We start from the raw sequence: 27,512 nt of genomic DNA, 5'->3' as shown, positions 1-27,512 counted from the left end.
CCTCATCTAGAAAATGCTTCTTGATTTAAGATTTTGTAGATGTTTGGACTAGAAATAAGCCACGCACTGAAAGACTGCATGTTTAGCCGTGTACCCAACACCTAAACGGTCCTGATTTACTATTAATAAGCAGATGAGTAGCAGTTTATTGAGCTGGAAGGCTGAGTTAGGGTTATTCAAGTAAAGTCTGTCCTAAATATTGATTCCTCTCAATTTCTCCACTTTAATAACTCTCAATGTTCTTCAAACTGAACAGCCTCTAAAGAATCAGTTTAAAACCGCATATCCTTTATTACAGATATTGAGCTAAAGCTCTACACGAGAGAACATGCTGAGAGTCTTTCCTCTAGCGTGACGGAGACGAGCTTATAAGAAAAGCAGACAGAGATATGAAGAGACCAGTCAAAAAGCAGATCAAGCAGGAGACCGGCACTAAATCAAGACAAACACTCTGATCTCAGACTCGCAAGGACCTGATTGAGAGCAGGATCACACACACACACAGGAAACCTTCTGCAAGGCTGATTCACTGATCATGAATCTGATTTCACACACACAGAAGAGGCCCAGAGCAGAAATAAACCACAGATGCAGAAGAGGAACCCTGAAACACACCCAGAGACGCTGCTTACATGTCCTGTGTGTGTGTGTGTGTGTGTGCACAGGTTTATGTGCTTTACAGGAACACACTTTGTTATTTAGCTGATGAAAGTCAGAGATTGCTCTCAAACCCTGGTTTAAGAGTGGAATTAAACCTGGACAAGAGCTCAGCTGCACTGAGGTCACATTGACTGACATCCACTGATTTAAAAGCGTCACATAAAGCTAAAGACAGGGCTTCAGTAGTGGTGGAAGTGATCAAGCCAGATTTACTCATAGGCTGTGTGAGTTTAGGCACTTTAAAAGCAGATGGAACAGAGAACAGTTATTATCAGAGAATCCACAGTCAAGAACCTCCAGATGATTCAGTGAAAACCCACATGACAGCACAAGATCAAGTGTGTGTCAGCTGGTGAGTTGGGACATTCGCATGTTGTTCTAGATCAAATTCATTGAGCAGAGTGGGAAACTCTTTTGCTAATGTCTCACCTGTACAACATACAGACATTGAAATCACCAAGAATCAAGAGCTGGTCATATTTCACTGAGACATCCCCCAGAAAGGCTGCAAACTCACCTAAGCTTGTGTTATGCTTTGGAGGGCGGTATATTAAAGGCAACCAAGAGTGTCATGTTCAACTGAGGTGAACAACTGCAACGCAAAACACTGATGGTCTGATTAAAGAGATCAAGCCTCCACCACGACCTGATTTACATGGTCCAGACGATCTGCTGCAGGTCAGATCGAGCATCAGAATGGGGAAGAAAGGGGATTTAAGTGACGCTGAACGTGGCATGGTTGTTGTTGCCAGACGGGCTGGTCTGAGTATTTCAGAAACTGCTGATCTACTGGGATTTTCACGCACAACCATCTCTAGGGTTTACAGAGAATGGTCCGACAAAGAGGAAATATCCAGTGAGTGGCAGTTCTGTGGGTCAGAGGAGAATGGCCAGACTGGTTCCAGCTGATAGAAAGGCAACAGTAACTCAAATAAGCACTCGTTACAACCGAGGTCTGCAGAAGAGCATCTCTGAACACACAACACGTCCAACCTTGAGGCGGATGGGCTACAGCAGCAGAAGACCACACCGGGTGCCGCTCCTGTCAGCTAAGAACAGGAAACTGAGGCTACAATTCACACAGGCTCACCAAAACTGGACAATAGAAGATTGGAGAAACGTTGCCTGGTCTGATGAGTCTCCATTTCTGCTGACACATTCGGAAATCTGGAGCAAAATCTCTGAGGAATATTTCCAGTACCTTGATGAATCTCTGCCATGAAGGATTAAGGCAGTTGTAATGTTGTAATCAGTCTCTGCTAATGAGGTTGTCATCAGGTGTGTTTGCTAGAGGAGACAGAAGAGTGCAGAGCTGGCGCTTCTCCAGGAATGTGGTTGAGAAACACTGATCTATCTGTTATGTAATCTGTTTCACACAATATTTATTCAGGCGAGTACACACAGATTATGTAAATACAAACTTTTATTTAGCATGTGATTAATCGTCTGACAGCTCTACTTCCCCCTCATAATTCCAGGAGGAAAGAAACCTTTACAGATACAAGTCAACATGGTGTAGAAAGTCAGAATTTCCTTTAATGTCTTATTATAAACTCCAGAAACAGGCTTGATAGAACTGACCAAAGTGTGTTCTACAACTAATAAAAGCTTTAAACTATACAGAATTAATGGAGCTCTACTGGACCGACAACAGAGAGGTGGAAAAGTCCGAAATAAATGGAAAAGATAAGCTTATAGCGGTTCTAAAAGTACAAGATTGATGAGAAACTAAAATATGACGACAGAAAACATCCAGCGAGGTGTAAAACTCTGAGTATGCAGACATGGCACCAGTGGAGAAATGGAATAGAGTCTCTTATTGATCAGCCTCGTCCTCCTCAGTGTTCCCAGAAGAAGAGCCGTCGCTCCTGATATCATTATAGAAAACATCTGTGTGTGTGTGTGTGTGTGTGTGTGTGTGTGTGTGTGTGAGACTCAAATCTACCCCCCGCTCACCCAGAACAGACCCAGAACACCTCCACAATGCATATAATATAGGTTCTGTACTCAATAACCACCGTTTAACCCAGCATAGAAAAGCTACTCGTTATTCTGCGTTCGGTCCGATCAGACAGAACTCAGATTAGTGTTGTACATCAGTGACCGACCCATGAGGAGAGACGCTACTAAACACTACACAAACACAAAGAAAAGAGCAGGATAAAAACAAAGCTGGGTCAGTACCATGAGGAGGAGGAATAACCCAAGAGGATAAAAACAAAAGGATAAAAGAGTTCCGTCTTCAGACCGAGTGTCCGTGTGTTCATCCGCAACCGCGTCTCACTGCTCCGTCTGGACTACACTACAGCCGTCCGTCCAACTGTCCTCCTGTGTGTGTGTGTGTGTGTGTGTGTGTGTGTGTGTGTGTGTGTGTGTGTACGCACTCATCAGGCACTTTCTGAACCTCCAGCTCATCCTCAAACCTTCTTTCACCATACAGATTCTCTCTTCATTCAGCTGAGAACACACAAATACAGAGATATTATATACACACACACACACACACACACGCACGCACACAGGTGAAATATTCAGATTAATACAGGTCTGTAAATATCTTGTTCATCTGTGCAGTATAATCACTTCATTAGTCAGTTTTTTCATTTGTTGTGATTATTTTCTCTCTACACTCCAGAAAATTCAGACCAATAGATTGTTTGTTTACACACACACACACACACACACACACACACCTGTCCTCCGCTCAACAGCTCTCTACAGGTCGGTGTCGAACCAGGCCAGCTGATTGGAGTCTGTGTTGGGCAGGCCGTCCATCAGATCCTGAGCATGGGCCAGATCCGGCAGCGCCTCCACAGGGAACTCTGCCCCGGGGTGATGCGACATCTCCTGCTCCAGCAGACCCTCCATGCCCAGAGCCTCCGCAGCGTAGCCCGAGTGGAAGGAGCGGTAGCTGGGCTCTGATGACGGACACACACCAGAAGACCAATACAATACAAAATTAGATTAAACAGAAGATTTTTAAAGGATTTAAATAAAGAAACTTCTCTGAGTATAAATAGGCACTGCTTAAACATGGCTCAGGTCAGTTTTATATGCAGACATTAAATATGACTTATTCTGTGTGCAGCATTTAAATTAAATAAGAAATTTAACAATTAAAATGATTTAACAGAGTATGAAAGTGATTACAAAATTTATTTTACCTCTTTAAATGATAAAACTGCTCAAATGCACAATATTTTTACACAGACGGATATATATTAACGCTTTTAGAACTTTACCAATGCTTCAAGAGCCTCGTGTAAAAGACAAAAATCTGAACTTTAGACTTTAATAAACAACCCCTCTTTATATTCAGCTGCCTTTACTAAGTACTCAATACAAACACAGGCATATCAGGCACTTGTTTGTATTGCTCAAAGCTTCTGCTGCTCTGGATGTGTGGAACGGGCCGGGTTAGGAGGAATTATAAACAAAAATACGGAAAATACAGATGCATGCAGATGATTATAAACATACAATAGCACACTGTACTGGATTAAAACTGGAAGTAGACCGTAATTAAGGCCACTTAATCTAAAGTGAGGCCAATTAAACATATTAATTTTAACTGCCTTCATGTTTTTCCAGTCTGGACGTTCTCGAAATGTCACCCAACAGCATCACAGTGATGTACCCAGCAGTAATATACGTTGGGGATGTCCAGATCTAATCACGTCATGGGAAATCAAGCCCGATCATGTGGCTTCAGACGTTACCTCCTGATCAGGACTCAATATATATTCTCATTATTTCTGAACATGTATAGTTATGCTGTGGCACAGAGTTAGACCTCTCTCATGACTTCACTCAGAAACAGCAGCATGACATGTTAAAATAAGATGAATTAAATAAATAATAAAAGACGAGCTTCATTATGTATTATAGAAGTATCAGATTGGGTTTCAGTAGATACTCAAAACCAAATGACTGACTCTGACTCAAGGGCAACATCGGGGGACATCCCTAATATATGTGTATATCCTCTATGTAGCCTTAATATAAAATATCCTCAATACAGCCGTAATAATATCCTCTAAAGCACTGTAACACATAACATCCCCTATATTGCAGTAATATAATGTGGTACCGTCTGCTCTGTATGCGAGTGTCTCTCCTGGAGCGCCGATATCCAGACCTAGATCAGCAGTCTGAGACAGAAGAGGAGACTCAGTGTCAGATTTAATCAGCGTTCAGATCATCATCAAGTGTTAATATCCGTCTCTCTGTACCTCATTCCAGGCCATGGGTTCGGTTCTGAAGAGTGAGCTGGTGAGCTCCACCGACAGACGCTTCTTATAGTCCTGCGGTTTGTCCTCAGACATGCGGAAGAGCACCGCTGCGGCGTATGTGGCTGCAGAGATGAACAGCAGAAGAGTCAGACAGAACTACTGAGCATTTACATTCAGGAGTGAAACACACACTGTGCACTTAATATCATCTTCCAGAACCAGCATTAAACTCTGCTCTTTTATTATATTATATATAAAAAAAAGGTGTTTATTAGAGAGATGTTGATATGTTTTTTCAGCAGAGTATGTGAGCAGTTATTTTAAAGCCAGAATATAAAGAATAACTCATGTCCAGGACAACAGCAGACTCCTCTATGGATAAACGCTACAGTATCTGCGTGTGTGTGTGTGTGTGTGTGTGTGTGTGTGTGTGTGTGTGTGTGTGTGTGTGTGTGTGTGTGTGTGTGTGTGTGTGTGTGTGTGTGCATTACTCACCCACGCCCTCGTTCCTGGAGTGCAGCAGTTCAGTGAGTGGAGCTGTGGCTCCTTCAGCCTCGATGGCCTCCGCCGCCTCCTTATCCTGCGCCAGCTCACAGAGGACGCCTGCTGCTACTCGCTGGATGTTCTCGATGGGGGAATACAGCAGCTACACACACACACACACACACACACACACACAGGACTCAATAATGCTCTTAAATATTACAATCATCAGTCAAACACACACATTAAATACACCTATACTATGGAGAGGTCTAATGCTGGATTCTGATTGGCTGCTGGTCACTCTCAGGTGTTAGTCAGATAAAGGCACAGGTAAAGTAGATCTGGCAGGTTTAGAGCAGCTCTGTATCACTCCGCTGAATGATTAGAGTCATTTCACAGCTAGTCAGAAATCACAACAGGAGGAGGAGGAGATGTGGAGGACACTAGTGCTTAGAGTTTCTGAACTTCACTACCGCTAGATCCCTGCTAGACAGTGATGTGCTGTTTATTTCATTATCTTCATCTTCGCTGCCTCGTCTACTGTAATGCTCCATGATCTGAAGCTTGTATCTGATGCTTCTCTTCATCTAGATCAAGCTGCTTTGACAAGATGGAGGAAATGAAGATGAATATACTTGAACACCTTCAATCTGTCCTGCTTTTGAACAATAGTCTACACCTTCAGCAGAGCTGCTGTAAACCATGATGAAGCGATATGAGAGTAACGCTGAGCAGCAGACCTGTACGAACAGAGGGATGGTGTTGAGTCCTCTGATGACGATGCGGTTGTGAACGTCTCTGGCCAGGATATGAAGAGCACCAGTGCAGCCCTCTACGATCTCCTCCATGCGCACGCCCTCCTGCACAGCACAGAAGAAGAGCAGGTGAGAAAACACTTCCTGCAGAAAACACCTTCCAGCCTGAGCGGTCGAGCGTCACGCACCACGAACTGCTGCTGTGTGCCGCCCATGGAGGTGCGCCTCTGTGTGTCCTGATGCGCCCGCACCAGCAGCTGCACCAGGCGAGGGATGGCGCCCTGCTCACGGAGCGGCGCGTGATTGGCTGGACACAGAGCCAGGTTCCGGATCAGCCCCACGGTGGCCTGCAGAGAGGACGAATAGTTCGGTTTCAGTTCAGTTTGCTTTTTACTGTGATGTTTTGAATGACAAAAATATTGTAATGCAGAACGAAATTACATCACATCAGAGCCAACAAGAACATGAGCGGCGCATTACTGTATGCTGTCATTCACTTACATTTATGCATTTGTTTATTGCCACATCAGAACACTTATAGAACACTTCATAACTTTATAGGAGATTATACACAAATATAAATAAACTAAAAAGGTATTTAAATTGTATATGACTCAATTCAATATTTGACGACTTTAAAGCATCCCTCAACATGATTTCATTATAAAAATCTTGTGTAAATCCATTTAAACGTCCACATTGTAATGAAGTGTTTATGGTGAGCAGCTCAACAGTAAATCACATGATGGTGGAGCATCATTATTCAAACACAAATCCAGAGGGACCAATTCAGCACGTTTATGCATTCAGCAGACGCTTTTACCCAGAGTACATAATATAATAACCGTAATTTAACAGGTGACTGCATTTGACTGCTGAGTGACAAAAGAAATTAAAATAGCAGTAAACAAACCAAGACAGACATGTGAAAATAGTCTTTTCCATCAAACTCTTATGCGCATTTGGGGACTGCATAAAAAAATAAAAAATAAATAAATAAATAAATGCTTGACTGAAATTCAAAGATGCGCATAAATTTAGACAATGTGCATTAAAAATATATATGCGCATAACTGAGTAGGATAAACTGTATTCAATAAGAAAAAAAAGCATAAACTACAATACCATTTTACTGAATTCCAGTGTGTCCTTAAAAAATAAATAAATAAATAAATAAAATGGAGGAAAAAATAATAATAATAAAAAAAAAAAAAGCACGCACATATATCATGTACATCTTGACATGCAAGTGTTCTTTCATAAGTTCATCAGTTGTTCACAATACTGATCCATCCACAGAATTTGTAATGTAGTCAAATGTGTAAACATTTAGCTGTAGTTAGTGCTTCTGCCGTTAGAGGAGTCTGGGATGAGCTGCATGAATGCTCAAGCATTACATAAATGAAACCATCAAGCCGGATCCCCATTACATTTACAAATATAAGCGCAGCCGTTTAGAGCTCATTTCTGGTTAATGATGTCAGAATTTACTCATATTTTGGGATGGATGTGGGAACGGTCTCGCCTGTGTGAACAGCGGCTTTAGTGAATTTACCTGTATTTGTTCCAGTGATTTTACAGATATTTACTGGTATCACACTGTGTGAAAGGGGCTTATGAGGAGGGAAATGTCTGATGAAGGTCATGGGAACAAAATGTCATTTATAACAAAATATTCATACAAGTATTGATGGTGTGAAGGATTGTTTGTTTCCTTTTAGATAAATGAGAATAGGGCTGGGCAATATTGCAAAAGTGCAATTTGATAATTATTAATATATTATCCTCCGCCAGGCCTCCGTCACAGCAGCAACCCGCTTGCACAAAAAAAAACCCACTGAGGTCCCGTTTACACCAATACATCTTAGTTTTAAAATGACATTTTAGAACAAAATGATCCACGTCCACACTGGTGTTTCATTTAGAGTTTCTGAACAGCTCTGTCCACACTATACTGCTGAAAGTGCACATCCCGTGACCACACACACACACACACACTTGGTCATGCTGCAGTGTATGCGTGCGTCTGAGCTCCAGCAGTCAGCGAGTGCTCTGAGCACTAAACCCCAGAGAGCAGTGCATGTGGGACTGTTTATCAAGGATGTACCGCTGGATGGAGTCTCACTATAGTTGTTAAAGGTGATATTTAATCATGTCTCTATCTAACGACTCTTTGCTCTTCAGTATCTATCAGGTAACACGTCACAGCATCAGTACACTGCTTCAGTCTTTCACGCTTGTACTTGGTCATTTAGAGTAAACCTCAGATACTGTTGGTTGGTTCCTGTTAATTGTGCAGCTTTTTCATTAATCAAGTGTGTGGATGTCATTATAACAACACAGAGCACTCTGAGTCCTGTGGAAACCGTGATTTACAGGTGGTCATTTGTGTGTAGCTTATCTTTATTTATTTATGATTTGGTTATGGGTAAAACTAAGAGCATGTGGGTCAGCTAGTGGAAACTGTAGGCTACAGTGAATGTGTTATGAATCAGTTATTCATAATTAATTCTATGATGACGATACCATTGTGATGTTTCACATTAGACATCGTAAGGAGCAAAATGGTCGACAGCACCCAACCCTGGACTGAACCAACAAACATTAGAGGGTCTGTTAAATGGTGGCTGAAAATGATACATCTCTAATATCAACACACTTTTAGATTCTCATTGTTGCACATTTCTGCTGTGTGATTGGCTCTTAGATCAACAGAGTAAACCACTCCAGAGATTATTGTTATTGACAAATCATCACGATTCGATTATAATATCGTTTATCAGCTCAGCCCTAAATGAGAACATAAAAACCCCCCAATAAATCCCTGATATTCTTATTTAAAACATGCAAATGTCCTGACCTCAAATAACCGGAAGACCTTTAAAAAACTAAATATTTGGAAATACTCCTGAAAGCCCATATTACCATGACATTACCTTGATGAGCGGCCAGTGTGAGGGTGGGTGGAGCAGCTTGACCACCACCGGCAGGCCGTAGTGGAGCCGCACTGCATTCTGGGCCATCTCTGCGTCCTGGTGTCTGGAGGTGAGGTGTCGCAGCGCACACACTGCCGGCTCCGTGATGTCCTCTCGGTCTCCCGCTCTGAGCACCGTCCGCACCAGCGCCTCGATGCCGCCCACCTGACACACCATCATCTTGTTCTTGTAGTTGTTGCAGGTGAGGTTGGAGAGGATGCCGGCGGCGCAGGTCACCACGTTAATGTCATCAGACGCCAGCAGCAGCACCAGCGTGCCCAGCAGACCCTCCATCCCCTCCTGCACCAGGAAACCATTTATTAAAGCGGTTCAAATAACTCAGACACTACTAGAGTTGTTCAACGCTGAACACTTTCCATGGGAATAAGCGGAGAATGAGGTAAAACTGGAGCTTCTATTTAAAAGTGTATTAGTTTGTGTAAGACGGCTTATGAACAATGTTTATAGTCATGTTTGTGTATGCGTATAGCTTATAGAAATTCCCTTAAGCTTCAGTCATTGAAGTGTTTTCCTATAAAAGTTCACAACTTGTAATGTTTACAGAATTCCCGAGACAAAATGGTCATAGAATTTCTCCAGGAATTTACTGGCTCTTTGCTAGACTGAGGGCTGCACGTACCTGCTTTGTGGCAGCATCTGACAGGTTTCTGAGGGTCCAGAGGCAGTTCTGAACCAGACGCTGACTGGGGTCCGTCAGGTGAAGGCCAAGAGCCTGCATACCACCTGAAGCCAGAGGAGAAATGTGATTGAGAAAGAGTAACAGCTACACGCTTCAGATTCTGTACAGAGGGTACATGCAGGACTCAGTTAAACTCAGCACCTCTTAGGACCTTAAGACGCTTTCCATCACATTACATTCAACCAGTATTATTGGCTACAATAACTACACACTGATTGTAAATATGCCATAATTAAAAAGAGAGTGAACCTAGAACAAGACACTTATTTGTCTGGCTACAATAATTAGACTAGTTAAATTAAATATTAATGAACACTCCTCCATCTAAACACAAGCATTACCCATATTCTGAATGCACCGAGTTATCAGACAGCACCGATATGGATGTATATGCTCATGTACGCACCAGCCTCCACGATGGCAGGTTTGTTGCTGGAGCAGACGGACAGCACCTTCAGCACGCGGCTGGTGGTCCACAGCAGCTTCTCATAGGTGTATGTTCTCATGATGTTGACCAGAGCCTGAGGTCCTCCACTGGCCAGGATGATCAGCTGAGGAGCAAGAGCACAGAACACACAAGGATTTACTCCCTTATCTAATTCACAGACTAAAGCTGACCCTCCATGAGCTATAATGAACAAACACCGGCAGCTGATGAGGGAAGGAGAGAGGAAAGACCTAAAATGGCAAATTCCCTGATATTCCCAGACCTGGACAAATATATTAAAGTCCCTCTTGTCTGGAACAAAAGATTATTTGTTATTATTAATTTATTTATATACACCTCAACACCAGTGAAACACACTCACCTTGCTCTCCTGGTTGCCGTAAGCCAGGATCTGCAGGCAGTCGGTGGTGATGGCGAGGAACTTGACGTTGGTTTTGTTGAGCAGCGCCACCATCTTCTGCAGGCCTCCAGCCAGACGCACAGCCATCTTGGCCCCTTCCTGATGCAGCAGGAGGTTGTGGAGGGTGGTGATGGCGTAAAACAGCACACTGTCCACAGGAGACCTGAAACACCAGCACACGTCAACTGGAGAACACACAGCATCTGATGAGCTTCACTCAACTCCCTGCATTGGTGTTCCTTTACTGCTCTAGGATCAGCTCTGGAGTCACTCTAGGCTCAAACCGACCATACCCAGTGGTCAATGCTTCAATAACCCAAGCATGCAACACAACAGCTTGGCACAAAATATTGCACCTTTCAGCAATACAAATTAGCCAATACTATAGCCTCGCTAACTCCCGATACTCCTGATAATGAATCGATCAGCCTGACAGTCCAGCATCTGTTCTCACCCGAGCATCTTGACGAGGGCCGGGATCCCTCCGCTCTTGAAGATGGCCAGCAGCCCCTCTCTGTGGTGGGACAGGTTGTGCAGTGTGCCGGCGGTGCAGCGGGCAGTCTCCACATCATTGGTGTTCTGCATGGTCCTCACGATGGCCGACACCATCTGTGGAGAGCGCATGATGGCGTGGCGGGACGCCTCCTTCTTGGAGAGCTGGTGCACCATCACTGCGGCTTTATTCACCACCACCTGGAGGAGGAGCAGGAGAGATGAGCACGTCTGAAACTACACTGAGGAGACTCTTCAACCAGAGGAATCTGCAGCTCAACAGTTCTTTATTCGTTTAATGCCATGTCAGCTGTGCAGGGATTCTGCAGCTTTCACAAAGTCAAATTTAAGACCTTTTTAGGACCATCATTAATTACATTTCAGACCAATACAGGGCAAAAAGAGTAGGGTTTTTTCCCTAATGGCCAATGGAAAGCATTTGAACATGCTCCCGTTTGAAAAGAAAAAAAAAAGAAAGATAATAAATAACTATAATAATGAACTCAAATTTAGTCATTTCTTAGCTATATTTTAAATAAGATGCCAAAACAAGCAAACTCTAGTCATATGTATAATTTTTTCAGCATAACTTCTTAAAAATAAGACAAGTTTTAAACACTATAATAAACAAAAGTATGCACAACAGCATCCTTAACAGTACAGCTGTAAATACATGGAAAACATTTAAAGCAAATGTTATTGTAAAGATGCAAGGAACATGATTAAACCACACTGATAAAGTTAATAAACTTAAGTTAATCAGATGGATGGGTGTTGGCCATATTGGGTACGTTTACATGGACAAAGGAAAACTAAGACTGGTTTAAATGAAGACCTACAACACATTTCAGTCAATTTAAGTCTTTAAGGCTAAATATCTGAAATTTAAGACATTAAACACCAAGGGGACACCCTGCTATGGCCATTCACACTGCAAGAAAAAGCATTGCATGTCAAATTACAAACAGCAGCATCCAAAATGCAGTCTTCTGGGGATTCTGACAGCAATTGAGCTCAGTGCATGGCTAAATATAACCTTAAATAAAAAGTATGTGGTGCAAAGACTTTCCATTTTTCTGCAGCTGTAAATAAACTGTTCATAGAGCACTGTCAACATTTACTCTAACTCAGTATGTTCCAAATGAGCTTCTTCTGATCACAAAATATATTATGAAATAAATAACAAATAAATAAATGCTGTAAACCTGTAACCATTGACACTCATAGTAGGAAAAACAAACACTATAGAAGTCAATTGTTACAGGTAGGCCCACACAGAATCTGTGCGTGCAGAATTCTGCAGATTTTTATCCCATCATTAATTCTGTTTATTTACTTGTGTAAATGTGTGTAAATCTATATTTATTCAGTTCTTAAATTAATTACAGTAATATTATTGACTAATATGAAAATATTGATCTGATTTATGTACAGTGCAGTGTGTTCAGTAATATTCTCTGTCATTTAGTATAGATATTATATGAGAGACTTGCTTTGTTTACCAAATAAAGTGAATCTAATTGGATTTGCATTGTAAACATTAAAGAAAAGTTAAAGGTATTATTTTTTTATTCATATATTAAGGTTTTAGTTATGAGACTTCCAAAATCATTCAGCAGAAATCCACAGATTTTTACCAAAATTCTCTGCAGAAATAGCAGAAAATGTCTGCAGATTTTGTCTGGCCCTAGCCACAGGTTATCATCTTCAGTGTTGAACAGAAGAAAAACTCAGATTTGGAACAAGTGAACGGAGAGAGAGACCGCATCGTAAATGTAGGAGTGAACTCTCCCTGTGAGAGCGCCTCAGCAGTCTAGCGTGCAGTAATGCAGTGTTTTCTGACCTGGTCCTCGTCGTTCAGCAGTTTGGTGAGCTCTGGAATGGCTCTGGTGGCGAGCTCTGCATCGTCCTGGTAGTTGATGAGGTTGACCACCGCGTGCTTCAGCATCTGTGACGGCTCTGCTAGACGCTGCACGTTTGTGGGATGAGCAGAGTCGAACTGGGTGGAGGCCATCGGGACGCCCTCGTCCAGAGTCTCCGGAAACATTGCAGCTCGAACCCGCTGCGCCCGCGTCATGGCATACTGCCCGTCCAGATCTACAGGAGGAAGTGAGTGATTATCCAGACAGGAAGGAGGGATGAAAACAGCGAGAAAGCTTTCTGTATGAGGCAGGGTGCATCTCAATCAGTGGTGTTGTTCACTGATCAGGTCACAAACCATTTTAAGTGTCGTCTCAATTGCTTAATTCTTAGTGCACTGAAACTTACACACCCTGAAAACTCACCATGCGCCCTTAAAGGAAGTCTGGAAGCACTAAATGTGAATCACCCAAATCATCAAATGCAATGACAAACGAGAGACATCTAAAATAATCTGTTGGTTAAGTTACAAGAATGATTAAAACTAGAAAGGTTTGGAGACTTCTAGCAAACATTTATAATAGTTTAATGGTTGAAATGTTGCGGATTATCAAACACTAGTTAGCTAGAATGTTCTTCAAAAAAATGGTCAAATATATATGAAAATGATTAGTTCTGCTGTGGTTTAAAAACGTATACTCCAAATGTTAAAGTCAGTGTGCTGTAGCGAAGGTATTGGCGTACCTGCCACCTGCTCTGGTGTGAAGGGCTGGCTGAAGCCCTGCTCCCACTCGTACAGCACCTGGTTGTCCAGATCCTCTTCCTCTGGGTTTCCTTTGCCTGAGAGCGAGGGCGCAGTGGTGGTGGCGCCCGAATGAATCCCTGAATCCAGGTAGGACTGCTGCTGCCAGTGGCTCACCGCAGCCTTACGGTCCTGCTCCATGGCCATGTCCAGCTCCATCAGGTCAGCTGCAGCACACACAGAACATTAAAGATCCCGTCACGTGCTCTGATTTTACACACTCTCAACTGAAGCATGAGGACAGGACAATTTTTGGAAAGCCACCAATAAGGTTTAGTTTCTCACAGCTCTGCCAGTGAGTGGATGAACAAGAGCATTAAAGACAAATGAGAAGGACCAACCATTGATTTAACCATAAGAGACAAACTGCAAACTATTGTTTACATCTTCTAAATGAGAATGGTGAGTGTTTTGGAGACTACAGATATCCTTAAGTAACATACTGATACTGACATAATAAATTTCCATTTAATTTTATGGGACCTTTAAATGCCATATCAGCTTCTCATACGTCATGCCAAAAACCACACCCACACCCACACACCCACACACACCCACACACCCACTTAAATCACTTTAATATGAAGAATAATTTATATAAAACATTAAAAATAATGTATAATAATAAAAAGGCATCAACACCAATAAATACATTAAAAAAATCTAAAAAGACAAGACTAAATATTGATTAAACTTCTACCACATTTAAGGACTCCACTTAAAGATATATTTCCTTTAAAGTGGCTCCAGATAAATACCATCAAGTTTATCAGTTTGTTCGCCTGCAGAATTTTGAGAATCCAAAGAGAACTTGTACAATTTACCAAACAAATGTATTAGTTAGAATTTTAGTTTTCACATTTCTTTTTTCCTTCTAATTTTCTTTAAGTCCACCTGAAATTAAAATCTAGAATGTTTATTTTACCAGCTCAAATTGTTAAAACAATAAATCAACTCGAGTTAATCCACCATTGAAAAATGTCTCGCCTATTGCAGACTTCATGCATATTTGCACAGGCTATAGCTCATGCATATTTTCTCATTTCAAACATTATTGTAGAGTTATTCACTGTAGCTCTATCACCAAAACTATGTAACCCAATACACTGACGTTTGACCTCTAGATTAAACTCAATCCACATGGCTGCTGTTTGAAACGGTTAGCATGGGGCTTTTGTCCACATCTATAGCGGGACCATTTGGGGAAAAGATCTGATTATGATTGATTAACAGATATTTGTGATTTTGATTTGAGATTTAATTTTGTAGTCAATATTCAATATTCTGTATCATATGCTGTAAAATGCAGGGAGTGTTAGTTAAAGATATTAACCATCTCCAACTTTTATTTAAATTAGTTTATAAATATTCAGGAATTAAACTAGTTTCTCTCTAAAGTTAACAGTAGTGAGTGATGGTGTTCATTACCTCCTGATGTCTTCGTCATGTTTTCATATGGTGTAACAGCTGTAATCAATGCTGAACTTGTACTTTGCTATTGCTTGCTTCGACATTGAGTGTCACTGGCAATGCTTTCAGTCGCCTTCAGCAAGACACTCCTCATAGAGCCGCCTGTGGTGCTTTTTTAGGTGTTGGATGTTGCATTTCCTCATGCTGTGGCAACAATTCTGTGACAGCTCTAACAAATGACCTGTTTTTGTTTGGTGTCTGACTTTAAAAGCACAATATTCCCATATTACTGACGTGCTGTTTTCCTTGATATAATTGGTCTGTTATTGCTTCAGAAGCAGCAGACGCCATCATCCCACTTGTCTGCGCTTTCCTGTTTGTTTTATTGTGGGCTTTTGGCATCGTACGGCTGAACAACTCTGATTGGGCAGAACGAAAGTGTGCTCACTCTATTGGCTAGTAAAGCTATCACACACAGACAGCAGTCATGCATTTGCTCTGGGTGGGGGAAATTATATAATGCATATATATTTCATATCGCAGTCTCTTGCGATTCGGTTTTGATCGCATTGCCCTACCAACTATAAGCACAAAATATGTGTAGCTTTGATATGTTGGTTATCTGAGAGTTAAGTGAAAACATTCAGCAAATAAACCGGTTCTTGTGTCAGATATTTGTGCGTCTACGTCACTAGACAAGCACTGATAAACAGTCAGGTTAACCTGGTCAAACACTTACCCTGGCTAGCCATCGCAGCGTCAATCCTTTAGCCTGAGCGACTTCCAAACCTGCAGAGAAAAATGAAAACACTACATGAGGACAAGCATCAAGTCCATTTCCCAAACACAGTCTGTTTCCATCAGACAGCAGCTGCTTTTACAAGCGAGAAACCAGCTTTAATCTCAGCGCAGACCCTGGAGCTAGTGTTCACTGTGGAAACTCCCCTCATTAGGCTGTAGGGCGTCACGCGAGAGTCGACAGCAGCAGACACACACACACACACACACACACACTCTGAGTCATTTGGCATTGCCAGTAAAAACATGCTGAAGGGGTTAGTCAGCTTCATTCATCCAGAGCACATCAGGAGCCGGAGATTTAATCCATTATAAACAGCCTGAAGTCACGAAACCAACATCTTCAGGTGCTTATCATGAGCTTAATGAAGATACTCGTTACCCCTATTGAGGACAATAATCTGAGTATAGCTCGCAGGACTATTATTCCGAGAACAAAACATGAAGACATAGCTTTCAACTAACAACTGAAAAACAAAGTAAATATACTATGGAAATAAAGAAACAAAGAAAAAAATTATATTATATTATATAAAGCCAATGGTGTGTGTGACTCAGGATTAAAACTTCCCTCCATTGCTATAGTGAGAGGGTGGGGGGTTTAGATCACCACAGGCATACACCGTAATCAAAGACTGAAAACAACCAACAAATGCCAATATTTAGGTCACACACAGGAAATGATTATGTGAGAGGATAAATGCCAAATACTAGACGATGCACACTGTAGCATGAGCTGTTGACAAGACACTACAAAGAGGCTGGATAGGGCAAAACAACTGAACAGAACCCAGAACTCTATATTAAAATCATTCTCTTTAATTTGACAAACAGGCCCAATATAAAACTTACATTTTTACAAAAGGTTAAGCAGCTTAAAAACAGCTAGTCAGGCATTAAAACCTGCATTTATTGATCAAAACAAAAAATTATTGAATGTTTATTTACTTCTAAAGTGTAAATATATTTTTCAGCTTTATTAATTTCAGTAATATTATGAACTAATTAACACTGTACTGTAATCATAAACCTTTACATATTCTAGTAGACCTTATATCAGATTAGCTTTAATAAATAAAGTTGCTCTAATTGCACTTGCATCGTAACACTTATTTCAGGTTTTGAGTTTAATGCTTAGCTGCTATACTCCCAAAATCACCATAAATCTGCAGTTTCTGAGCAGATTCAACACAGAAATGGTCTAAAGTGGTGTGCAGATTGTGTCTGGGGCTGGTAATGCCCTCAGTCAGACTCCAGCCTGCAGATCTCCACAGTGGAGCGGGTCAGGGGTAGAGGACACTTTAAGTGTGACGAGATCCCACAACCTAATGAAAGCTGTCGAGCACTCTCAAATGTGAAGCCTCCTCACACTGGACTCAGAACAGTGCAGTGGACTTCTATTTTCAAGAGGAAACTGCTTCCTTCCTGAGGGGTGTTGAGCTCGCCAAGCAGCAATTAAATCAATGAAACGAGTCTAAGATCCCTCAGAGAAACCAATCAAAGGAGTCTGAATCAACATCAAGCATAAATCAGGCTGAGATTACACTCTTCTGCTCAAACGGTTTAATTAAAAGCTGCTCTATGACCAGAGGGACTTTCTCTGAGGCACATCTAGGAAGCCATGGCTCTCAGAAATGGAAACGCTGACGGAAACAGACTTCCTGTTGCAGTGGAGAACATCAGCACTCACTTCCTGCAGACTTCAGAAGAGCCGACACACGTCACGTTATCAGAGGTGAACGAAAAGCACACACAGCAGGAAAACAACAGGCTGATTTCCACATAAACCACACATTCAGCAAGATTAGCAATCGATGTGGCTGATCAAACCACACACACACACACACACACACACACACACACACACACACACACACACACACGCACGCACGTCATTCAGAACGCTGATTTACTGCAGCAGAAAGGAAGAGCGTCTATTTGGAACAGGACCGCATGTTTACTATCAACTTGTGCGCAGAAAGCAGCATTATGTGCATTATCAGAGCAGCAGCAGTAAGATTCTGACGGTATGATAACCTTGGATAAATACATCACTGCTTCACGATATTGTGATTATCGCTCTAAAGCCTATTCTTTTTAAATGTCGAAAACACTTTTCCCTTTTGAAAACCAGCTATTTTATTTAGAAACATTACGCATTTTAGAGCAGGAAACATGTCAGGCTGAATAATGAAATTCAATCATTGACTTCTGCGGTCTGCATTAGTTTCAGAAACAGATTTCTTTACAATTTAAAACAGTATCTTTGGAGATCTTTTCTGCTGCAGATGGTGTTATAATAAATAAATAAAAATTGTAATTCCCTTATTCCCCAGTTCCTACTCCTCCAAAAGCCTCTGATAAACATGGCAGTTTGTTCATGATTCAGGTTGCCGAGTTTGCTCCTTTGTTTTGTCAGGCTTCTCCTTTGTTTTTCCGCGCTTCACTCTCCTGTTTGTCTGTTTCTGAAAGGATCAGATGTTGGAAACACTTTTGTAATCATGTGCACGTCATCATCATCAGTTTAAAAAGTTCATCATTTCAAATATAGACGTGATGGCGAGATCCCTGGAGAAAGCGAAACCACTCACACTTTTAGACGGGCTCATAAACCAACAACAGGACACGGCAGATTTTGTTCTTGGCTTTGTGGCAGTTCATCAAGATGACGACATGGTTTGAGCTCATGGCTTGTTATTAAATGCATACAGTATTACGATGTAATGTCTCGGCTGTGTATTTAAAAATGGCGCTTTGTTTTCATTCTCCTGCTTCTGTGAGTGACGCTTCTCTGTAAACCAATAGCGTTCAGCTGCGCGTCTAGCTCCGTCTTTTGTTACCCTTTGTCCTACTTGGCACCTTTTGCAAAGGGTGACCAAAAACTGGTATAGTACGGTTTGCTTTTAGGTACCTTTTGACAGTGGAAATGGCTATTAAAGCGTACCAAACCGTACCACTCAGTAGAAACAGGGCATAAGTGAGCTCATGTGTGTGTTGGTCTGAAATAGAGGCGTGTTTGTGGCGCGTTGTTATTTTGAGGAACTGAAATAGACCATGCTTTTGACCAACTAAAAGCTACAGACTCCGCCATGTAAATAAAATAAACATTGCACCATGGAGCAACGCAACTGACTCTTAAAGGGAATGAGAGAGGAGACTGTGATTGGTTTAATGCACGTTATGCTCAAAACACACCCAGAACTCATTAAGAGAATAAGCACAACCCTGTTAGACCATGCGCCGGGTGCAGAGCGGATTTATCCATCCTTAAAATAGCAAAAGTGGATTCGGACACGACCTTAATGCTTCTGCGACCTGAGCTTTAGACTTTGTGCCTAGATCATTAAAATAGAGCCCCGAGTCTTTAAACACTATAAATGAAGGAAAACCTCAGCAGATATTCCAACTCTGATTGGCAGTCATCATTTTCCTTAACTCCGCCTTTTATTTTCAGCTCTGGGTTTACCTTTGAGCCTCTCCAGCCAATAGCAGGATGGTAAATACTGGGGTGGCGTGACTTAAGATAGTAAAGCCCCATCTGATTGGTCAAAGTTAATTAAAACACCAATGCATAAAACAAATCCCTCAGATGCTTGCCACATGTACACTGCACATATTACTTTATATTTTTGCGATATATAGCACAGCTCTAACCTCCACAGCTAAAGCGAGAATAACAGGAGCACAGAACACTGCTCCAGTCGCATGCACTGCTCTGATCTCCAGCCAATCTGCAACTGGGTTAAGTGCTGTTTCTCAGCTGGATGAACACACACACTTGTGACGGAGGAACTGCAGAATCCCAGCGAGAGACACTGTTCTAAAGCAGCACTACTGCGGCTGAATATTTCAACACCAGCTCCAGAATATAACATCAAGAGCTGCTTTCACATGCAGGTATTTACAGGAAGACTCGCTTATGATAACATCCTGGAGCCAGAACTGGACATTCCTCTCCTCTCTCTGTGTGTGTGTGTGTGTGTGTGTGTGTGTGTGTGTGTGTGTGGGAGAGCACTTCAAATACAGGCCTGCACTGAAAGACTCGCTAGCGGGAAACAGTGCTGTGAAGCTGTGCCAATGTTAATAAATTAGGCATTTTAAGGGTGCGTATGAAGGGAGAGGGCCTGATTTGAGCAAACAGAGGCAGCTGTGGTAGTTTATAAGTGTGTGTGTGTGTAGTCCTCCATAGTGGTGAGACTGACCTGGAATTAATTTAGCAGACAATAAACACTGAAGGCAGTAGGACACAAACTCACAGGGTTTTTCTTGCGGCACCAGTCAGCGTTCCCACAGCCGGATGAACAGAACCAGCTCTGTGTGATAACTGAACAGATTTGGAAACTAAACCTTCAAAGTAAAGGAAGGCCGGCTGATTAGCCCTCGTAATGGGCTGGTTTAAGCTTTATTGACTGTATTCTGTTAAGATCAGCTGATGCTGGACTGCAGCACTTCTTCAGATCATGTTTTTATTTAATATCACGTCAGCAACAGCGGCTTTTTCATGGTAAAGCAGCGACTGGGTAAACATTCAAGAGTAAAACAAGATGAAAGACTAACTAAATTAATGCTTACGCCTTTATATCAGATTATATTGTAATTGGGGCTGCACGATACTGAAATGATATGCAATAGTAGAGGTGTGAGCCTACACTGGCCTTACGGTTCAGTTATGATTATTATGCCATAGATTCAGTTCAGTTGGATATCTCTGCATTGACGATGATTTTCATACACAGCTTTATATTTTCTTCACAGCAGCAACTCTTGTATTAATATGTATAAATATATTTATATACTCTGTGTAATACATTTTTATCCTTTAATAAAAACAGTCAAATATATCAACTGTACCTTTAAACAACACCAGCATTTACAGCACATAATATAAACAAATATTAATTTCTGAGCCTCGTCTACCAAGTTCTCTTACACCCCTTTGATTGGTCACGCGCTCAACAGAAAGGGCTGCGACTGGCTCTTGTCCAGAAGTATCGCTGTAACAGCTGAGAAGAAAGGAAAAGTCACGCAGCTGGTCAATTAGTCTACAGTGAGTGAGAGAAATGGAGTTTACTTTCAATCAATCGCAGTGTTGCGTTATTTCAATGACAAATGTCGTGAGCGCAGTATTATGAGTCGATATCGCATTTATGTAATAGCCTACAGCATGCGAATCTCTTTGTTTGCGTGCCGATTTGCTCTGCTTGTGCACAAAGCTTCTTGCGCACCCTCAAATACCCGCTGCTTAAGCGCGGACAGTGTTGCCAGGTTGGGTGGTTTTGAATTTATTTTTGCGGGTAAAAAGTGACATAGGCGGGTAGTGAAAATTTGGGTGGTTTTGCAACGGTGTGCCCGCCAGCCTCGGTCTGCCCTCATAAACCTGTTTTGATCTCTCAAAGAGATGCCATAGACCCCGTTCTTCACATACATACGCTAGAACAGTGTATAAACGCTTGTGATCTCGACAGCTTTTGGGCTGGAAACAGTCAGCATCATCTGGCAACACCAAGCGCAGATCTTCTTGTGCGCCCTCAAACAAACGCTGCTGAAGTGTGGTTTAGTGTGTGACTATGTAACGAGTATGTCTCCAACATTTATTAGATTTGCTAGGAATATTTATGAATGTCTCCAATAGACCTACAGAGTGATATTAATGCATCCTGAAGTAAAGTGAAACCGCTATACGTCGTGTTTGCTGGCCTCACGCATCACGCACCTGTCAGTCAGCACGTAACCTTAAAGGGTTAAACAAATGACGCACAGCACTACTATGGTCAGTTACAGAAAAGTTCACGCAGTTATAATTCACTTACCCTTTAATACGTGTTGTGTGATTATCACTCGCTATTAAAAAAAATGTTTTGAATGAGAAGCTGTAATGTAGCTGTGACGCCCCGCCATGGAAGAATGAATGTAGCGTAAAGCATGTACTGTAGAACGTTCTTTTCTAAAGGTCGAGCAGAACGTTTAAATTCAAATGCAGTAACTACTGAGCCAACTGACTACTACTCAGTAGGTACTCCATTTGAATTAAAGTGTACTACTAGTGAGTATGTACTACTACTGAAGAGTGCGAATGGAACTGAGGTACTACATCTGTCATGATCATGTGACCTACCCGGGAGAGTTGCGTTGCTCCCATTCATGAATTTCTTTCGCAGTGCATGATGATGCGCACATCAGAATCTCGCCGGAAGTAGTATTCTATGTATTCAGACATACTACTCTGCTTGCATACAGTTTTGACAGGGCTTGACTGTACATGCACATGCAAAATTTAGGAGCACGTTAAAGAATTGTAGGAGCGCAGTGAAAATGTATAATGTAAATAGTGTTTTTGCCTAATAAATGTACATGAGGAGATCTTTAATGGCAAAGCAGTTTCATTTAATTGAATACAAGTACACTGGGTTTTATCTTACTGTAACAACAGCTTAAATAGTATTTAATAATTATTTATAATTTAATCTGCATGACAGTAGCGCTCCACAGCAGGACTGGGATCAAATTGCTCTAATGAAGGCCTCTCTAAACTGATCTGAATCAAGTCTTCAGTTGTGGACATGCAGGCTAGACAGCTTCTTGTTCATTTTTGATCCAGTTTCGAGCTGAAAAGACATCTTTCACACTGGGCAGCAGAAATAGGGAGCTATTGCTATAAGTTATTGTAAAGTTAATAAAAATGTGCAGCATCACATAATGAAAACATTCACATGACCAGAGCGAATTTAATCTGTGTTTGTATCACAAGATGATTATGGCTGTATCAATGGTCCCAAACAAAACATTATTCATTTTAATTATAATATATGTATTTTATATATATAATAATAATAATAATAAAAATAATAATAATAATTTACAATATTGGTTTAATACCGGTTACACCAAAAGTTCTGATTGTGATGCTCTCAAAAATATAGCTGGAGTGCAAGACAAACATTTTATTCTGTCAAAATGATCTTAGTATAATGAGTGAGAAAGATGCAAGTATTCAAGTATGACTTAATCTCTTGAGAGAAATTAAACCTTAAACTCTGTTTTCATAAGATAGACAATGCATTAAAGACAGCCATACTGTAGTTGAGTGCAAGAAATGGAGTGTTCGGTGCTTCCCACAGGTCTGAAATACACTTGCGGTGGTGGCTAGATTGAAAAATGTGCGTTTCCTTTTGGCATATAAAATACCGCGACTTTCAAGAAAATTTCTAATTAGCAGAATTTATTTTATTTGCATAATATATTACAAAGTTCCCTAATTAATACCATGCTTTCTATTATACTTTAATGGCTCTCAGCCACAGAATAATTTCTTGTTCTGTTATTATTTTTATTCAACTGACAAAAAAAATAAATAAATAAAAAAAAAAAGTTTAGCATTTAACACCTTTTACATGACACTTTCATTTCAGTGTGTTTAAGTGAAAAAAAAAAAATCATTCACTGAGAGGTAAAGTTTGCGTATAAAGTAATGCAACAACACATTCAGTTAACAACAGATATCAAAAGCAGAATTCCGGACATTTTAGGAGATTTAGAAATCCCGGCCCAAAGCATTTTTAAATCCCAAATAGAGGACATGTCCGGGAAAGAGAGGATGTATTGACACCCTAAATATTGTTTTGTGTCCAGCGGGTCTCTGTGGGCCTGCGTAACACACGAGTCAGTTTTTCACGATCACAGAACCGGTCCGCTCAGGTAAAGTTTATGTATGGAAAGCGCTGGTGTTGAATTGGATCTCATATTTGATGCAGCATGATATGCCTTGACCTAATTGTCAACGTTTTCTATGAGCCTCGCACACACTCCGCCGGCATTCGGTGCCAACATATACAAAACAATGTGAAGACCGCTTTACGTGAAATAAACCAGTAGAGATGTGCTGTTGTTGAGAGCATCAGTGTGTGCTACAGTCACAATAGATTTCCAACGTAATGTAAAATAACGCACATTAAGAAACAATCTGAGGAACATTTTTATCGTGATTAAGTAAATTAAGTCAATCAAGATTAAAATAAAAATTCGCACGTGACAAAAATTTTGCGTGCGTGCGGGAAAAACCCTATTTTAGTCGCAAATGGTCGCACTGTCGAGCCCTGTTTTACTATATAGTATGCAAGTACGTGATTTCGGACAGCATATAAATGAGTGAAAACCTCATTGGCTGTTGTCTCAACTCCGCCCATTAGTGTTTATTTTCAGCTCTGAGTTAAAGTTTGAGCCACTCCAGCCAATAGCAGAATAGCAACTACTGTGGGGGTGGGGCTAAAGATGGTAAGGTCCTATCTGATTGGTCAAATTTAGATAAACCAATGCCTAAAATAAACATGCATATAATAATTGTGTCGAATATACGATTATCGCGATAATTGCGTAGCTCTAATCTTAATTAAATTACATTTTAGACACTGTAAAAGGAACCTGACGTAGTTTAAAAGTCGCATCCAGCTTTCACCGGAAGTTTATCAGTGGCTGAAAAACACTTGCCGGCGCACTGCATCACCTTATTTTCATAGCAGGCCGTTTCACATCATCTCCGCGTGTTTTGAAGGGAAACCGCTGTTGTTTTGTTTTTAAACACACACACACACACACACACAGAGGGAGGGTTTTTCCCGCACACACGCGAAACACAGACTCGTAATCGTGGAAAAGTTTCGACAGTTCAGTTTCCTGCAGTGTGTGAAGCAGCTGTCCTGGAGCTCAGACACCCGAGCCCTCCTCAAACACACAGGAATTTATCTTTGTCTCAGTGAGAGCAGCCAAAAGAAGAGTTCAGAAAGCGGACCAGAGTGAAGCCCGCGGAGCGCGTGCACGAGCTGGACATAACGCGCGCCGCCGACAATCTGCATTCAACAGCAGAATTTCATAACAAAACACAGAGAATTTCTGAATTTCACATCACATTTCTACAAGCTGAGCGCAAATAACTGAAGCTGTGCGGCAGGACAAACTCTATTATTATGATTATAGATATAAAAATCTATAAGAATAGAGTCTATCATAGGCGATCATCACTAATTAACTTCCAGCTGACACACTTTTACTAGACTAACGTTAGTTTCACCAAAACACAAACTCCACAGATCAGCCCAGACTTCACTTTAATAGGAAATTAATTCATCCTTGAGGGGTTTTATGACACATAAAACCGCTGAAGGAGAGAAACTGCTGTTAAATCAGGACCAGACTCAAACAAACGGGGGAAAGCTCAATGAGAGCGCCACTGTGAGATGATTAGCGTGTTCATCAATGCTCCAGATCAGTGATTAGTTCACATATTAATCATCATCATTGATCTCCTGCTCCTGCTCGTGTTTATTATTGGTCTTCTGCTTGTGACTTCATCAGCCGGAGCCGCAGCACTGACTGAATGAAGGCTAACTGGCTAACATTAGCCACTGTCAGTCACCGTAAATAAACATAGTAAAGTCTCCGTGTGTCCCGCACAAACCTGCAGTCAGACACCGGTGATGACCGAGAAGCTTCACGGTAAAGCGAGAGGTAAACCGTGAGGAGCCTCCGGTGCTCGCCCCTCCCGCATTCAGTGCTTCATTCTTACCTGAACCGGAGACAGAGAACACCGCGCAGCGGCCGTGGAGCCTGACCTTCGCGTTGGTGTCCTGTTAGCAGTGAATCCACCGGTGTTTCTCCTTATTCTCTCCGGTCACGGTGCATCAGCTCTCCGCGCTCTCGCTACTCCACTTCTTAAAATGGCGGCGCTCGGACCCAGCTCTTATACGAGGAATGCAGCTCGCGTGTCCTTCCGCCGCCGGAAAACTAGAGCGCGGCGGCGGCTCAGTCTCCAGTGAGTGATGCCGAGCGACAGCATCACACGCACACAGTAATAATCAGTAAATGCTCGACAGCACCGAAAGCCCGGGTCAGAATTGTAATGAAAATCTGCAGAGACGCAGGGAGTGTGGAATGCGCGGAGGCATATAGCGGCTCCATGAAGGGCGAGGTGCGGTCATTAGGCTGGAATGTGGATCTCCTTCTGAACGGATACAAAGGTGAGATTATTGGGGAGAAACATCTCATCTCATCTCTCTCACCTCATCTCATGTGCTGTTATTTACTTATATTGCTTCTTTTTACTTTCTTCCTTCTCTTTTTGCTTTTATATCTCTGTACAGCACTTTAGGCAACTTTAATGAGCTCTAAAATAAGTAAAGTTGAAAGTTGATTTAGCATCCTTAAATCCTCCATAGTTTGTTAAATCATGAGGAGCACTGAACACTGATTATTGCTCATACATGGAGCAAAACTGTATTTCTGGGAATATTAATAGTTAATATTTTAACACTAATATCAACACAGGGGGGGCAGCACGGTGGCGCAGTGGGTAGCACAATCACCTCACAGCAAGAAGGTCGCTAGTTCGAGTCCCGGCTGGGTCAGCTGGTGTTTCTGTGTGGAGTTTGCATGTTCTCCCCGTGTTGGTGTGGGTTTCCTCCGGGTGCTCCGGTTTCCCCCACAGTCCAAACACATGTGCTATAGGGGAATTGTTGAACTAAATTGGCCGTAGTGTATTAATGTGTGTGTGAATGAGTGTGTATGGGTGTTTCCCAATGATGGGTTGTGGCTGGAAGGACATCAGCAGCGTAAAACATATGCTGGATAAGTTGGTAGTTCATTCCGCTGTGGCGACCCCTGATGAATAAAGGGACTGAAAAGAAAATCAATGAATGAATGAAAAGAAAACATGAGCTCTGGGCTGTTTACATGACGGGATTTGTCTTATAGTAAAGTTGTGAATCTTTTTCTTGCTTTAAGGGTGGTCATAACTGTTTAAAATCAGTTTTAAAAGATCAATCACAGTAATTTGATTTAGAAAAGCGAGACTGATTAACAGTAACGGCTGTGCTGAACCTGTAAATAATGTTCATTTTACTTCAGCTGACACGTTTCTGTTCTTAAAACAATAATAAAAACACAATTAATACGAGCCCTCATGTGTAACCCAGCGGTCCGGCTGGGACTGAACCAGTTATTCTTTATACTGGAGTCGGTCGCTCTAACATGGAGGCTAAAGACAGTGAGGGCCAGCGTCTGTGGCTATAGAGTACCTGTACAGGTCAGAGGAGTGAGCTTTACCTGCACAACACTACACTAGCTGACCTCCGCTACACAAGACAGAAGCCCAGGATTAAAGCATGAGGAGTGCTCACAGCAGAGTTAAGCTCAATCATCTAGAAGAATATTATAGATGACACATAACTATCTGTGTTTTAGATTTGTGCAATTTACAGTAAACTGTGTCATCACACACGCACACACACGCACGCACACACACACACACACACACACACACACACACTGTGGTTTTAGGAAATATCTGTTAGCGTCAGTCTTGTTGTGAAACGTCAGATTCACCAGTTTTATTTTCTCTGGAATAAACAATAAACAGCAGCACTGATAATGAAAAGCAGAGGAGGAACGCTCAGTGCTAACGCAACTATTACAGGAATACACACACACACACACACACACACAC

The 27,512-nt window shown here is 41.7% G+C and overlaps 1 protein-coding gene across 1 annotated transcript; it reads right to left on the bottom strand.

The window, feature by feature from the left end:
- Positions 1 to 2,065: 2,065 nt before the first annotated feature.
- On the bottom strand, positions 2,066 to 25,743 carry ctnnb2 (catenin, beta 2). The gene is made up of 16 exons (XM_056479179.1): positions 25,578 to 25,743; positions 15,960 to 16,009; positions 13,753 to 13,977; positions 12,992 to 13,245; positions 11,111 to 11,349; positions 10,618 to 10,819; positions 10,215 to 10,359; positions 9,749 to 9,852; positions 9,070 to 9,408; positions 6,322 to 6,480; positions 6,119 to 6,238; positions 5,388 to 5,538; positions 4,893 to 5,014; positions 4,751 to 4,811; positions 3,354 to 3,578; positions 2,066 to 3,117 (listed from the first exon to the last, which is right to left on the bottom strand). The coding sequence occupies exons 2-15, from the start codon at positions 15,970 to 15,972 to the stop codon at positions 3,376 to 3,378; spliced, it is 2,337 nt and encodes a 778-aa protein (XP_056335154.1). The 5' UTR covers positions 15,973 to 16,009; positions 25,578 to 25,743; the 3' UTR covers positions 2,066 to 3,117; positions 3,354 to 3,375.
- Between the last annotated feature and the right edge of the window lie 1,769 nt (positions 25,744 to 27,512).

The sequence above is a fragment of the Danio aesculapii genome, chromosome 19 (assembly GCF_903798145.1).
Source record: "Danio aesculapii chromosome 19, fDanAes4.1, whole genome shotgun sequence".
NCBI lineage: Eukaryota > Metazoa > Chordata > Actinopteri > Cypriniformes > Danionidae > Danio > Danio aesculapii.
Note: the sequence above shows the minus strand (reverse complement) of the source record. Positions and strands in the feature narration are given on the sequence as shown.

Excerpts from the sequence above, each read along its gene's own strand:
- ctnnb2 (XM_056479179.1), bottom strand. Across the intron at positions 10,820-11,110 it reads GCCCTCGTCAAGATGCTCGG|GTCTCCTGTGGACAGTGTGC; the intron begins GTGAGAACAGAT and ends CTGGTGTTTCAG. Across the intron at positions 10,360-10,617 it reads ACGGCAACCAGGAGAGCAAG|CTGATCATCCTGGCCAGTGG; the intron begins GTGAGTGTGTTT and ends CTTGCTCCTCAG.